The sequence below is a fragment of the Megalobrama amblycephala genome, linkage group LG2 (assembly GCF_018812025.1).
Source record: "Megalobrama amblycephala isolate DHTTF-2021 linkage group LG2, ASM1881202v1, whole genome shotgun sequence".
In the NCBI taxonomy this organism is placed as follows: domain Eukaryota; kingdom Metazoa; phylum Chordata; class Actinopteri; order Cypriniformes; family Xenocyprididae; genus Megalobrama; species Megalobrama amblycephala.
The window spans coordinates 45,506,212-45,520,460 of record NC_063045.1 but is presented as its reverse complement, the minus strand read 5'-3'; the positions used below and the strand labels follow the sequence as shown (position 1 = coordinate 45,520,460).

The 14,249-nt window shown below is 35.8% G+C and overlaps 1 protein-coding gene across 1 annotated transcript in view; it reads left to right on the top strand.

The window, feature by feature from the left end:
• The window catches only part of pitpnab (phosphatidylinositol transfer protein, alpha b), a 30,722-nt gene that overhangs the window by 3,021 nt on the left and 13,452 nt on the right, over positions 1–14,249 (top strand). The window contains exons 2-3 of the mRNA XM_048178680.1: positions 7,439–7,469; positions 13,356–13,501. Coding sequence (XP_048034637.1) covers positions 7,439–7,469; positions 13,356–13,501 — 177 coding nt within the window. The remainder of the gene's footprint in view (positions 1–7,438; positions 7,470–13,355; positions 13,502–14,249) is intronic.

The window sequence follows — 14,249 nt, the reverse complement described above, 5'->3', positions numbered from 1 at the left end:
CTTTTTAGTCACCCATGCCTCAACATCATGGCAATTTTACAGATTATATGGGTGTTTCTTCAACTATGATCATATACTTCTGGCATGTGGAATTTTAATAAACTCTCTTTTTCCCCCTGAAAATTAAATTTTAAATATTTTTGGAACTAACTTTGTCTTACTAAGGCTAAGTTTATAGCTTTTATGTGTCCTAAATACACAAAATTACAGTAAATAATATATATTTTTCTTTATTCAACAAAATTATAGCTTGACCTGAAATTATGTTTAATAATAATAATAAAAAAGATTTCATAAATTATTTTTTCTTTATTTTATTCACACATCATGTCTCATATTTCATCTCAAGCTCTTCTTTGTTATTTTCACACAATAAACATTTAATTGTTTTATGACTATTCAACTTTAGATGATCATAGTTTTAATTTTACAATAATTCATATTTTCATAATGGATTTCCATGGTTTAAGATTGAAAGACTGGCTTTAGGACAAGTGTAACATAAAATGTACATAAAATGCATTACAAAAGTTCAAAAATAAATGAAGACAAAATTGACCCATATATATATATATATATATATATATATATATATATATATATATATATATATATATATATATATATATATATATATATATATATATATAAAATAGAAAAAACAAACATTAAATATCATATATAAAATATCACATTATTATATCCTCATTTCTGGCTGAAAGCCGTTTATATCAGCTATATAGTAAAGTAGAGAAGCTGACCTTTTCTCTGAATATTGAATTTCAGAATCTATTTGTAAACTTGATTGTCTTGTTACTGAAACAATAAGTAAAGCCTGTCTTATACAGCGAAATGCAGCCATGCAGGCAAAGGCATTTATAATGCAGAAAGTAGCCAGGGTGTCATGGAGGCAGAGTACATGAGACACCGAATCCACCACGGTGAACGATAGTCCCTGTTCAGGACACAGACAACGCTCGGGAGGGCAAGGTGACTCCTGCTAGCAGATGCTAACAGCAAACAGTAAAACACACCTGTGCGACCACAGCGTTTGATAAATGGTGAGACTTCACACTGAGTTTATGAAGCATCTGATTTATGATGAGGACAAAAATGACTTATTTTCATGTAGTTACAGTATGATCTGCCCTCCACCAAAGCATTTCTCAAAGCTCATACTGTGTCTCCCATTCACACTGTTTATTTATATATTTCAAAACTAGATCCAATCTATTTGTTTCTGCAGTGGACTAGTTATCTGAATAGAGCGTTTTAAAATATGTTTTATAATTATATAATGCAAAATCATATTTATAATCAATATTTTTGACTTGTTTTCCAGGAAATATATCAAAATCATCATAACAATTTACTCTCATCAACATATGAACTTCTTGCCAAAGATCTTGTCGTACATTAAAGTCACCATAAAATAAAAATTGACCATTTTAATTTTTTAAATGGAATATTTCAGTATTTATATATATATATATATATATATATATATATATATATATATATATATATATATATATATAAATGATTTATCCATGCACATCAGTATTATGCAAAATAACTTCCCCTCCCTCTTGCAGCGACATCTCTTCTCTAATGACGTTTTTACTGGCATGGGACAACCTGTCACTCACATGACATCACACCAGTAGAGTGCCCGTCCACTTTTTCAGTGGCATTGGTTTCGGAAGTATTTCGAATTACCATTCATTTCTCCCTTAGGGTTCTTTAAAAAGTCTTTGTTAAAGGGGTTATGAATTGAGAAATCAAATTTTCCTTGATCTTTTGACATATGTGACCATGGACCACAAAATCAGTCATGAGGGCCAGTTTTTTAATTCATCTGAAAGCTGAATTCAATTTAGATTAATCTGAAAGCTGAATAAATAAGCTGTCCATTGATGTGTGGTTTGTTAGGATAGGACAATATTTGGCCAAGATACAAATATTTGAAAATCTGGAATCTGAGGGTGGAAAAAAATCTAAATATTGAGAAATTTGCCTTGAAAGTTGTCCAAATGAAGTCCTTAGCAATGCATATCCACTCACAAAAATACATTTTTGATATATTTACGGTAGGAAATTTACAAAATATCTTCATGGAACATGATCTTTACTTAATATCCTAATGATTTTTGGCATAAAAGAAAAATCGATAATTTTGTCCCATACAATGTATTGTTGGCTGTTGTTACAAATATACCCGTGCTACTTATGACTGGTTTTGTGGTCCAGGGTCACATATAAGAGGTTATTGTACTATAAAAATATCCCAACTCAAAACTTCCTTGTTAGTCCAAAAACAGCTTTTATTGAAACCAAGCTCACAAAACAACTCGTTTCGGATTTTGTCACATTATTACGTCATAGTGCGACAAAGACCGCCTCTGCAGAAGAAGATCAATGCCTACTTCTACATCATTGCCTCTTTATCCCCGCCCACCGATTTGTGCATGTCATGTAGTTTTAAATATGAGAGGATATTACTCCAGCAACAAAACGATATAGATGTCTTTGAGGATTACAAAACATTTTGCAATGTCAAGTTGTGGAAAAACACAGTCTTTGCATTGCCATCCTTGTGATCCTAACATTAAGAAAGTGTGGATGAACTAAGTTCCACATCAGTAAGATACTGTTCGTTTGTTCGCTTAATTTTACTGCGGATTCATTTTTATACAAGACACAGTTCGAGCAGGCTTTTCAGAGAGAAAAGATGATGCAGTGGCGACTACATTGGATCCGACAGTAATGTCGCAACACACAAGTGTGAGTAACAGCGTTTTTACCATGTGTTACTATTGCTTTGTCTGTAACAGATCGTTTGATATGTACTGAGTATTTATACTTTAGCGCCGCAGTCAAACTGTGAATAGTTGTGATTTGCTGTTCTTTCCTTTGCTTTGGCATTTATGGGGTTAACGCGTTGGATTATCGGATACGAAAGAAAGCACATAGAGAACACTGCTTTTGTTCAAAGTCATTCGCTGTAAACCTGAATAAAATCTCCAGTGAGCGAAATCTTCTTTCTTGTCATCAGTAAGACATTAAAACACATTTTAAAAATTGACACTGCAAATGACTATATATACGTTTTTCATTTTATCAAAAAGGATGAACTATGAATAGCCGACAGTGCTAAGAAGGACAGTGTGACAAACAATGGTACATTCATTCATAATTCCGTTAACATGAAACACAAAAGTCATCCTTTGTCAATAGAGTGCCTCAGGGATGACGCATTTTTGTAGGCAAAACCCGGAAGCGAGTTAGCATTTTAGGACTTCCGGTTCCAACACTGTCAAGACTATGGGTTTTTGCTAAATCGCCTGAAATAAGGTCTGTGGTTAACAAAGCCTCTAAATACTTTCATGTTTTGATCTATGACATAAAACACACCAGTTATAACCCACTTGTGATTTTTTAAACTTTTACTGTGTCTTAAAATCGGCGGTTGCTAACAAATTGCTAAAAGGGACTATACTTCCTTTGGCGAGGACTTTAGACGTCATCATTAAAAACGGGACATTTGGACAGCATTTCTCATGGAAAAAGTGGATAAGTATTAATAACAGCGCAGATCATAATCAGCGAGCATGTTTTTAAATAAAGTTGTTTTTTAAATACAGTTTGAAGAAGCTTGGTGGTGACGACGTTGATCCGCGACTATGATGTGCTGTAGTCCGTTTATAGCCTACTGTTAGCCTTTTATATCTGACGACTTTTTTTAGGCTTCAAAATGTATATAAATGTTGTGTTAACTTGTAAAGATTATCTTGATAGACAAAACGTGTAAGTGTCATAACCCTTTGTTAAACACAGAGTTTATTTTCTGCGATTTTCCAAAATTCTATGGGAAAAATGAATAGGCTTTCGATCGAGGGAACCCGTGCGCCGCTAACTTCCGGGTTGGGCTACAAAAACGCGTCATCCCTGGGGCACTCTATTAACCAAAGTACTTATTTTAATATGCAAAACTGTTACCCAATCACAGCAGTGGGTGTTTACTTCAAGACTGTGTAAGGCGTTAGTGAGGAAAAAGAACTAGGCTTCATTCCCATGAAGCACTTGGAACAGCATAATCATATTAAAAATGATGGAGAAATATAAAACTGCTCATTTAAAAATGTTGACTTTATATAAACTATATATTTTAACAAACATATATAAACAAATATTTATTTTTTGAGAGCGTAGGGAGATTACATCATTCGTAGTGAATGGGAGTGGGCGGAGCTAAAGAGCTCTTTTGGCATGTTTTGCTTGTAGCGAGACTCTGGTGGAATTTTCTGTTCATAATCATGGGTAATATAGTTTGTCACCACAAATTCCATTGTTGAACATAATTATTTTAAAAATAAGTTGAAATAATGCAGGCCGACAGCTTCAACAAAAGTATGCCTTAGATTAACAACCTCTTAGCTCACAGTAGGGTTGTCTTTAAAGGTTTATAAGTTGTTGTTAAAAATCAATTTCCTTATGGAGAAAATGAATGGAGTTTTTATTCCCGGAACCCGACCATTGCACTCTATAGCAATTCACAACGATCCAACGATACAGTTAATTCATGATGGACCTACATTTTACATTATCCCCATCTTGTTCAAGAAGCCGATTCACTCACATGTGTCACAATAGGTAAAGACTATCGCAACTTCTGTTTCATGCCGACTTTAAAGGTGAACCTGGTCCTTGACCTCCTAACAAGCTCATGCTTCCTGTCCCAGAAGGCCTCATAAGTCTGATGTAGACAGTCCTGGTGTGTGTGTTCATGTCATAAGGCAGATAATGAGAGAGCTGTGCTGGAATGGAGCGCAGTAGTGGTGTTGTCTTACTCCTGAGAAGTATTGATTATATATGCAAGCTGCACAGAGTTTGGTATGCTGCCAACTTCCATCCAGATACAGTATACAGATATTGAAGATACTCTTGACAAGGAATAGCTTTTATAGGTTTGCTAATATGAACAGATTCATTTTGTATTATGATACTTTCGGGCAACTAAATATAACATTTCTTGAAGAGACAAAACCAAGCAGTTCCTGATGCAGAGATTGCATTATAGTTTCTCTGTTCTTGCTGTAAGTGCTCAAAGTTAGGCTTTATCAGGAATATGCAGTGAGCTGAAAATGATTGTCGAATAACATATAAAAACGGCACTGAAACAGAGGGTACATAACACTATTGGGAGTTTCCTAAACATTGTTTTTCACTGTTTTGTGAAATTATTCTGATCTTTATTGGTGACTAAATCAACTGTCAAAATCTACAAAAGAGCAAATGATATATATATATTAGTGGTGTCAAAATTAATGCATTAACATGTGCGATAAATTTTTTCAGTTTAGCGCATTACAAAATATTTAACGCAATTAATGTGGCAACCATTTTGTCCGTCATCCTTTAGCTAGCGTTACATTATATGATCACTCTCTTATTCACGCAAATGCTTTTAAACCATTCAAGCGCAACAAGACACAAAAGAGAACTGAGTGCGGTACTTGTGCGCATCTGTGAATATCCTGTCTGTGTGACAGACACACATGACTCCGGCTGCATTGAGTTCTCTTGCGTGCTTGGACGGACAAATCATTCACTGCGCTTAATTCACTTTTGTAGCTTTAATAAAAATGAATCTATATTTTGATCTAAATTATGCAGTGAAAACTGTGAAGTGTTTGATAACGGCTTTGATTCTATATATTTCTGTCTTTATGTTGTTTCTACATTAATTTGGAGATTAAATGTGAAATTATTACAATATAAAAATATATTAAAGGTGCCCTAGATTCAAAAATTGAATTTACCTTGGCATAGTTAAATAACAAGAGTTCAGTACATGGAAATGACATACAGTGAGTCTCAAACTCCATTGTTTCCTCCTTCTTATATAAATCTCATTTGTTTAAAAGACCTTCGAAGAACAGGCGAATCTCAACATAACACCGACTGTTACGTAACAGTCAGGATCATTAATATGTACGCCCCCAATATTTGCATATGCCAGCCCATGTTCCCAACATTATGAAAGGGATTACATGTATGGATGTGCACAGCTGAATCATCAGACTAGGTAAGCAAGCAAGGACAACAGCGAAAAATGGCAGATGGAGCAATAATAACTGACATGATCCATGATATCATGATATTTTTAGTGATATTTGTAAATTGTCTTTCTAAATGTTTCGTTAGCATGTTTCTAATGTACTGGTAAATGTGGTTAAAGTTACCATCGTTTCTTACTGTATTCACGGAGACAAGAGCCGTTGCATTTTCATTTTTAAACACTTGCAGTCTGTATAATGCATAAACACAACTTCATTCTTTATAAATCTCTCCAACAGTGTAGCATTAGCCGTTAGCCACGGAGCACTATCAAACTCATTCAGAATCAATGTAAACATCAAAATAAACACTGTACTTATGCGATTAGACATGCTGCATGACGAACACTTTGTAAAGATCCATTTTGAGGGTTATATTAGCTGTTTGATCTTTTTTTTATGTTGTTTAAGGCAAGCACGAGCTCTTGGGGCGTGGAGCACGAGATTTAAAGGGCCACACACCCTGAATCGGCTCATTTCTAATGATGCCCCAAAATGAATTAAAAAAAATCTATGGGGTATTTTGAGCTGAAACTTCACAGACACATTCAGGGGACACCTTAGACTTATATTACATCTTTTAAAAAAAAGTTCTAGGGCACCTTTAAAACTTTTATATTAGGTGTGATTAATTGCGATTGATTACAGAAAAATTTGTGATTAATAAGTTAATTTTTTTAATCGATTGACAGCACTAATATATACAGTCAAACCAAAATTTATTCAGACACCTTGAACATTTCATTCATTAATACAGTTTATTCACTATAGTTTAAAAAAATGGTAATAAAATATGACAAGATCTCAGAGTTAAACTGTGTCAGAAAAAATAATCTTAATTATGTCAGATAACACTTAAGCAAAACATGGTCAGGTCAAAGTGTCTGAATAATTTTTGGTTCCAAATGTTTATCAATTTTACTGGTAGTCCACTGTATGAAGAATTTTTGGGTATAATATGTCACAGTTTACTTTATTTTGCTATCCTCACTTACATAAGTGAACTATAGTGTCCTGCACCCACAAGTAAAAATATATAAAAAATATAAAAAATTTCTGAATAATTTTTGGTTTGTGTGTGTGTGTAACAGTTGTAATATTTTTCACAATATCACTGTTTTTACTGTTTTAAAAACCCCAACCCCAACATATATGGAGATGTTGCATATTGTGGTTCTATCTTAAGAAATTGTCAAAATAATGACTGAAGTAAAAAGCATTCATTTCTAGAGATGTTTTAGAGATGTAACCACATGATACAACAAACATGCTCATTATTGTTTGATGTAAAATAATTTATTTTTCTTTCTCTTTTGCAGTCGAGTGATCCTACCGATTTCTGTGGAGGAGGTAAGTGCAAATTGAGTGTGTGTGTGTTTGTATACAGCACGCTGTGAATGCTGGTAATGACACTGATCCCAAACACTGTTTTGGTATGTGTGTGTGTGCGGTATCAACGGCTGATTTGCATGTGTTGAGTTCGGATGACTCAGTCTTAGCTTGATTTGACAGCAGAAGAGTCACGATGTAGTTTCGTGATGCTCTCCATGTGCACTAAGCCACAGATCACAGTCATTCAGTCACTTATGAGTCATTTATCTCAGCAAGACGAATCTTTTTTCTCTCATGCTGTTTGATCCCGTACAGCCCGCACAGAAGCACTACTGCATTGCTTCCCTTAGTGCGCGCCAATATTAACTGTGCTTTTGGCCTAGTCAGCAATTCTCAGACTTTGCTTCCTCTCTGTCTCTTATTCTTTCCTCTGCCCAATTCAGACTGAGCATTCCCTCTGTCTCCTCATTTCCCATGATCCTCTAGCGTGTCATTCTATTCAGCGATCTGGTCGTGAATATCTAATAAGTTACCTGATACCAACTCCTTCTGCCTCTCTCTTTCAGCTTTTCTTCTCGTCTAACCTCATGCACTTTTGTGATCTGTGAAAAAAAAAAAATTCAGACTTAGGGTGGCAAAAGGAGGGAAGTGCTAACCGCCAATATTATCAGTTTATTTTGTACATTAAAGGTGCAGCGTGTAATTTTGGCACCAATCAGAATTGCAGTCTGTTTGTCTGAACAATGGATGATGGGTGGATGATGGAAATCCCTATTTTGGAAGGTTTTGCAAATATTACACACTGCACCTTTAAGATCCAGTCACGTGATTAATCATCTCATCACATACAGAAAAGCACCTCAACTGCTTTTAGACTACCTGACTCCAGCTGTTTATGTCTTTTTTATAAATCATGTTCTAGTAATCTTCTGGTATCTCTGGACATAATGAGCAGGTGGGATCTGCCCTGGGGGACAAACCCTCTCTCTGGGCTGGATTAGGCAAATTAAAGGGCTGCTTCTACCTTGTGAGGCCCCTCTTTTCATCTGCTCTGGCTTTTACATACCTCAGCATATTCTGCAAAAAAGTACTGTCGGCCAAGATCCATTTAGATTATAGTATAATCAGTTCTGTCACATAAAGTATGTCTAGGACGAGACATTTTAATTTAAGTCCTGTCAGGTCAGAGCCTCCTCCTGGCACCCAGTGGGAGTTTAAAAGGTTAAAAAAGACTTTTGCATTGCATTGCTTGAATTCATTAAGACAGCACAATTAAATGGATGTTGAGCAGACTGGATTCAAATTGAGTTGAATGAACTGATGGTGAGTGAACATATCTATTTTCACTCTTTCATCATCATTTTAGTTGATCAGTGTATTTTCGGTCAAAGTAATGACTGTTATTGTTAAAAGTGATATCAACTATATATGACTGGCTGCTTGAGAGCCCCTTTCCTGGAAAATGATCCTTTAAGGGAAGCCACTTAATTTATAAAGGTTGATCTATAATTCATGGAGGTTTATTTGTTCTTGCCTGTATGAATATGTACAGTAGATCTTGCAAAGTATACATAGTTTGACTGTCACTGCAGTATTTGTAAATGCTGTATAAATTGTGAAATGTACTATATAAATAATATAGTATATATATATATAAATAGTATATATAAATATTTAGAAGAATAGCAAAGTTCAGTAAACGATAAACCTTTTTACCCAATGTGTTTGCGGTAAAACCTTTTTACTCAATGTGTAAGCCTTGGACATTCTAGTTAAAAATGCCTGCTCTTACATTAAAAAAATAACAGAGTAACTTAGATTTTAGACATAATATTAACAGTGTATTTTAGATTCACCAATGTAACAGTCCAAAGCGAAGTCAAAACAGAAGCGTTGCACTTCTCAGCAACACACAGTGGTGTTTTGTTGTTGAATGAATCAGTTTTAAAATGAATCAGTTGAGTGAATGATTCAATGACTTAACCCTGGGTTTTTTTATGTGTACGCTAATGTATGCGCACAGTCAAATGCACAGCCTTGCAAAGCATACTTAAAGGTCCCGTTCTTCGTGATCCCATGTTTCAAACTTTAGTTAGTGTGTAATGTTGTTGTTAGAGTATAAATAAAATCTGTAAAATTTTAAAGCTCAAAGTTCAATGCCAAGCGAGATATTTTATTTAACAGAAGTCGCCTACATCGAACGGCCAGTTTGGACTACATCCCTCTACTTCCTTCTTTAATGACGTCACTAAAACAGTTTTTTGACTAACCTCCGCCCACAGGAATACACAAGAGTTGCGTTTGTAGAGTGTGTTTGTCGCCATGTCGTCGAAACGCTGTTATTTTCATCCCGCAGTCCAATCACCGGGTCTGATTCCGGCTCAAATTGATAGGGTAAAATTAAAGACATGTTTACAATAACACTGAGCGCATGCATCTCCACGTTATGGTAAGAGGCGTGACTTTTCCGGGCACGGTGCGCTCAGAGCTGTTGAATCACAACACAGGAACCGCTGGCACAATCAGAACTCGTGACGTATTTCTGAAGGAGGGACTTCATAGAACAAGGAAGTCATCAGCCCGTTTTTATGACAGTGGAACAGCGGTATACAGATAAGTAAATTATGTGAAAAATACTGTGTTTTTTTACACGCGAAACATGAACACATGTTATATTGCACACTATAAACACAATCAAAGCTTCAAAAAACCACGAAAAACAGTTTTTCTCTACCTTGTGAATCGACGCCCCCAGGGCATCGTTGCCACCTTGTGGATAAAAAATAAAATCAAAAAATAAAATGCGCATGTGCAACCTGCATGTACAAATATGTGCGGTTACAAAAATCCAGGGGTGCGTGAACAGTACACGCATACTCTTCTGATGACGAAATTCGCATCACGCACCGTACACTGACCCTCGCGTACACTTAAAAAGTGAACTACACTTTGGGCTTTACTCATTTGTTTCTTTCGTTTTTAATGAATCGTTTGACTGAATGATGCAAACTCATTCATAAAGACTTGTCTAGCACAACTAACTAAAATAAACAAAAATTGAAAGTGAAAGTCCAATAACCATTTGTTTTATTTATTTCTCTTAAAATATGTTTATTTTTATTTGCAATGGATTGATAAAGACATTTAAATGAAGAATATTAGTGAATTAGTGTTTCTTAGATTGAAGAGAATAACAAGGATGAGGTCTTGAATCCACATTTCAAGAGTTCAAAGAATCATGACATTATATCAATTTGGCCTCTTGCTGCACATTTTGGCCATCTTCATAAAAATCCCAGAATCACCAGGTCTTCTTTGTTGCAGATACAAATAAATAACGACAATGACTGGCACATCTTTTTAGCACTGAGAGCAGAGATCAGCTCTTGTCAGATAAGCTCACATGAATTAATGCCTTGATCCTTCATCTGCTTTCAGGAGCCTTAAAGACAGTTTTTATTTGGTGGATGTTAAAGCAAGAGGGCAAAGTACTATTCCTGGAGTCCATTCATTCAGCACGGAATGATGGATTAAGAAAGCTTACTTGCTTAAGGGGGCATCTGGGCAGTTTATGCCCCCTTGCGACGCTCCCTCATTTCTACTCTTTTTCCTCTTCCTGTTTAGAGTCACACACACACACAGAGACACCATAAGCTGTCTGTCATTGTAGGCATGCTGGCTCGTGAGACATCCTTTCTGTCTGTTAGCCTGTCGATTAGTCTGCGCTCACATCTTTTAGCCTGTCCATCACCATGAGTGGACTATAATCAGGGCTTTACCAGACTCTCATATAGTCTACACATATCACATGCTGCTCATTCAAAAAGATTACGGTTTTATGCAATGTCACTTTAAAAATACATATATGGCACACAAATAAAAAAATATCACATCCGCTGCAGACGAGACCCTGTCCGATGCTATGTGTGTGTGGTCTACAGAGTGAGTGGAATGATGATGTGTGATGTAGGCTGGATTTTCATAGAGTGGTGCAAAGTGACGCATACTGCTACTGGCCTCGGATTGGTTAAGAGGAGAGGAGAGACGAAGGCTCTGATTGGCAGAGGAATGATGACACTGCATATAGATACAGAACCACACACACAGTCTCACACACTACACAGGGAGCATGAAACCTATCTATCTATCTATCTATCTATCTATCTATCTATCTATCTATCTATCTATCTATCTATCTATCTATCTATCTATCTATCTATCTATCTATCTATCTATCTATCTATCTATCTATCTATCTATCTATCTATCTGTCTGTCTATGGAGTGTGTCACCTCCTTCACCTCCATCTCCTTTTCTCTCCTTCTCTCCTTTGCCATTCTATACCTGGTATAAATAGGCAGTCTGCTCTGTGTCGTCATTTTCTTTCTCCTGTTCTCTCTCTCTCACACATACACTTATGTGTGATAGGCGGTGTGTTTAGGGATGAATATCTGCATTTAGACAGTCAGGCTGTTTCTAGGTAAGATTCTGGAGGCGTTTTAGGCTGAATCTCTGCTGCTGGCTCAGCTCAGACTCTAAGTGGAGGCTGCTGACACTGATCATGTGTGTCAGGACACTAAATCTCTCAGTTTAACACATCAACCTCACAATAGACCCATTTTACTAAACAATATCTGCAGATTTTCTCTTTTTATATTGTCATGCCCGCTCAAATTTAGGTGGCATGTGCCAAGTGTATATTGTGAATGCTTTTTTTATTTTATTTTATTTATTGATTTTTATAATTAAGCTGCACATTTATTGTAGGCAGTGGTGGAAGTGGCAGAGATTTGCTGGGGGGACGCTAGTCGGAGACATATTTTATATTTTTAAACCACAGATGCAGAAAGTCCCACAATATTTATGTATGAAATAAAGTACTCTGGAGGATATTACGTGGATAAAAGATGGAAATCCTCTACATTTTGAACTGGAACTCCATCCCACTCCGTCCTACATTTCTAGCCCTGATTGTAGGGCTATAAAAATTCTAAAATACTTTAGTGATGTCTAAAATTTCCGTTTCTGTCGCATCTTTTGCAGACTATTTGATTTAAATTGAGAATTAGCGTCATTAGTAACATCATCAGATATGGAAATCAGTCAGTAGGCTAATGATATGATTCTGATAGAAAACATAGTTCATACACCAAAAATGATAACTTTCCTTCAGAAAATGAGTCATGTTGATTAATTAAAGGGATAGTTCACCCAAAAAAAATACAAGTAAATGGAGTCAACTGTTTGGTTACTGACATTTTTCAAAATATCTTCTTTTGTGTTCAGCAGAAGAAAGAAATTCATACAGGTTTGGAACAACTTAAAGGTGAGTAAATGATGACAGAATTTTCATTTTTGGGTGAACTATCCCTGTAACTCTGATGGATTCAGTTCTGTTGGATTGCTAACTGTTAGAACATGTATTTTTGAATTATTAATTAAAAACGGCTCAAAGGACTCAATCATTTGGGATGTTATCAGACTACACTGGTCGTGCTGTATGGATTAAATACAAATAACCAGTTCATAAGACTCATTTGTTCAGGAATTGGACTAAACTGTTCGCTTAGATTATATGTTGCTGCTGTGCACAAGATGTTTCTTGCAGTTATTTTGCTGCATATGTGTGCGTGTATGTGTGTTTGTATTCTAACTATTCTCTACAGGATTATATGTGATTAAGATATGAAAGAGGCCATTGTTTGACCAATCTGTGTTTATTAAGCATAGATTAACAGAAGAGGAGGGAGAGAGAGAGAGAGAGAGAGAGAGAGAGAGAGAGAGAGAGAGAGAGAGAGAGAAAGGAGAAACCAGGATTAATAGACAACAGTGTTTAAATATAACTCATATTTGAATGCAGATATGTATATGAAGTTTAAGAATGTATTTCTGTGTGTCTCACAGTATCAGGTCGGGCAGCTGTACTCCGTAGCGGAGGCCAGTAAGAACGAGACGGGTGGAGGAGAGGGCGTGGAGGTGTTGAAGAATGAACCCTATGAGAAAGATGGAGAGAAGGGACAGTACACACACAAAATCTACCACCTGCAGAGGTACTCACACGTACACACACATGAGTGTATTAATAAAATGTGCTAGATTAATGTTAAAATTAAAAATAATGCGCTAAAAAATTATTATTGCATTGTTCCATTAAACCAGTATGACTTTTATCTTCCACAAGTTTAGCAAAATATCCTGGTTGTTTTGTCCTTTTGGTGCTTGACTTTTCCTCCCAGTATTGCCAAGTTTCACTAGAGAAATAGGTGATCTGGTCTAAAAAAACAAAGTCCAAAATAAGCAACCAGGTCTGGAAAAACAAGCCTAAAATAAGCAAGCCCTGATTTTAGGTGGTGGGACATACATCACACAGTCTGCATAGGGCATCCCTTTAAAAGGGATTTTGTTCCAGTTTTCTATTATGCTCTGCCAAAAACATGGATCGCTTTTATTCTTTGAGCCCCATTTCTAGTCCCATTCAAAAACTTCCTACTACTTCCCTGGCATGTTATTCAAAGTCCAAATGACAAATCACAGCACAACTTGCATAAATAAACCAAATTAAGTTGATGATTTCATTGTCCTCAAAATTCATGAGACATGTAATGTCCAGCCACTTTTTCCCTGGCTATCTAAATAAGATTTTAACAATTACCTTTGCACACCTGTAGGTAATGGATTGGTGCGTTGGAGAGAAGACCAAAAAAGTAAAAAATCTAAAACACAAAGAGAATTCTGCACACTATCAATACTTGCAAAAAGTATCAAAAATATTTTATTTGCAACATTTCGGTCTCATGA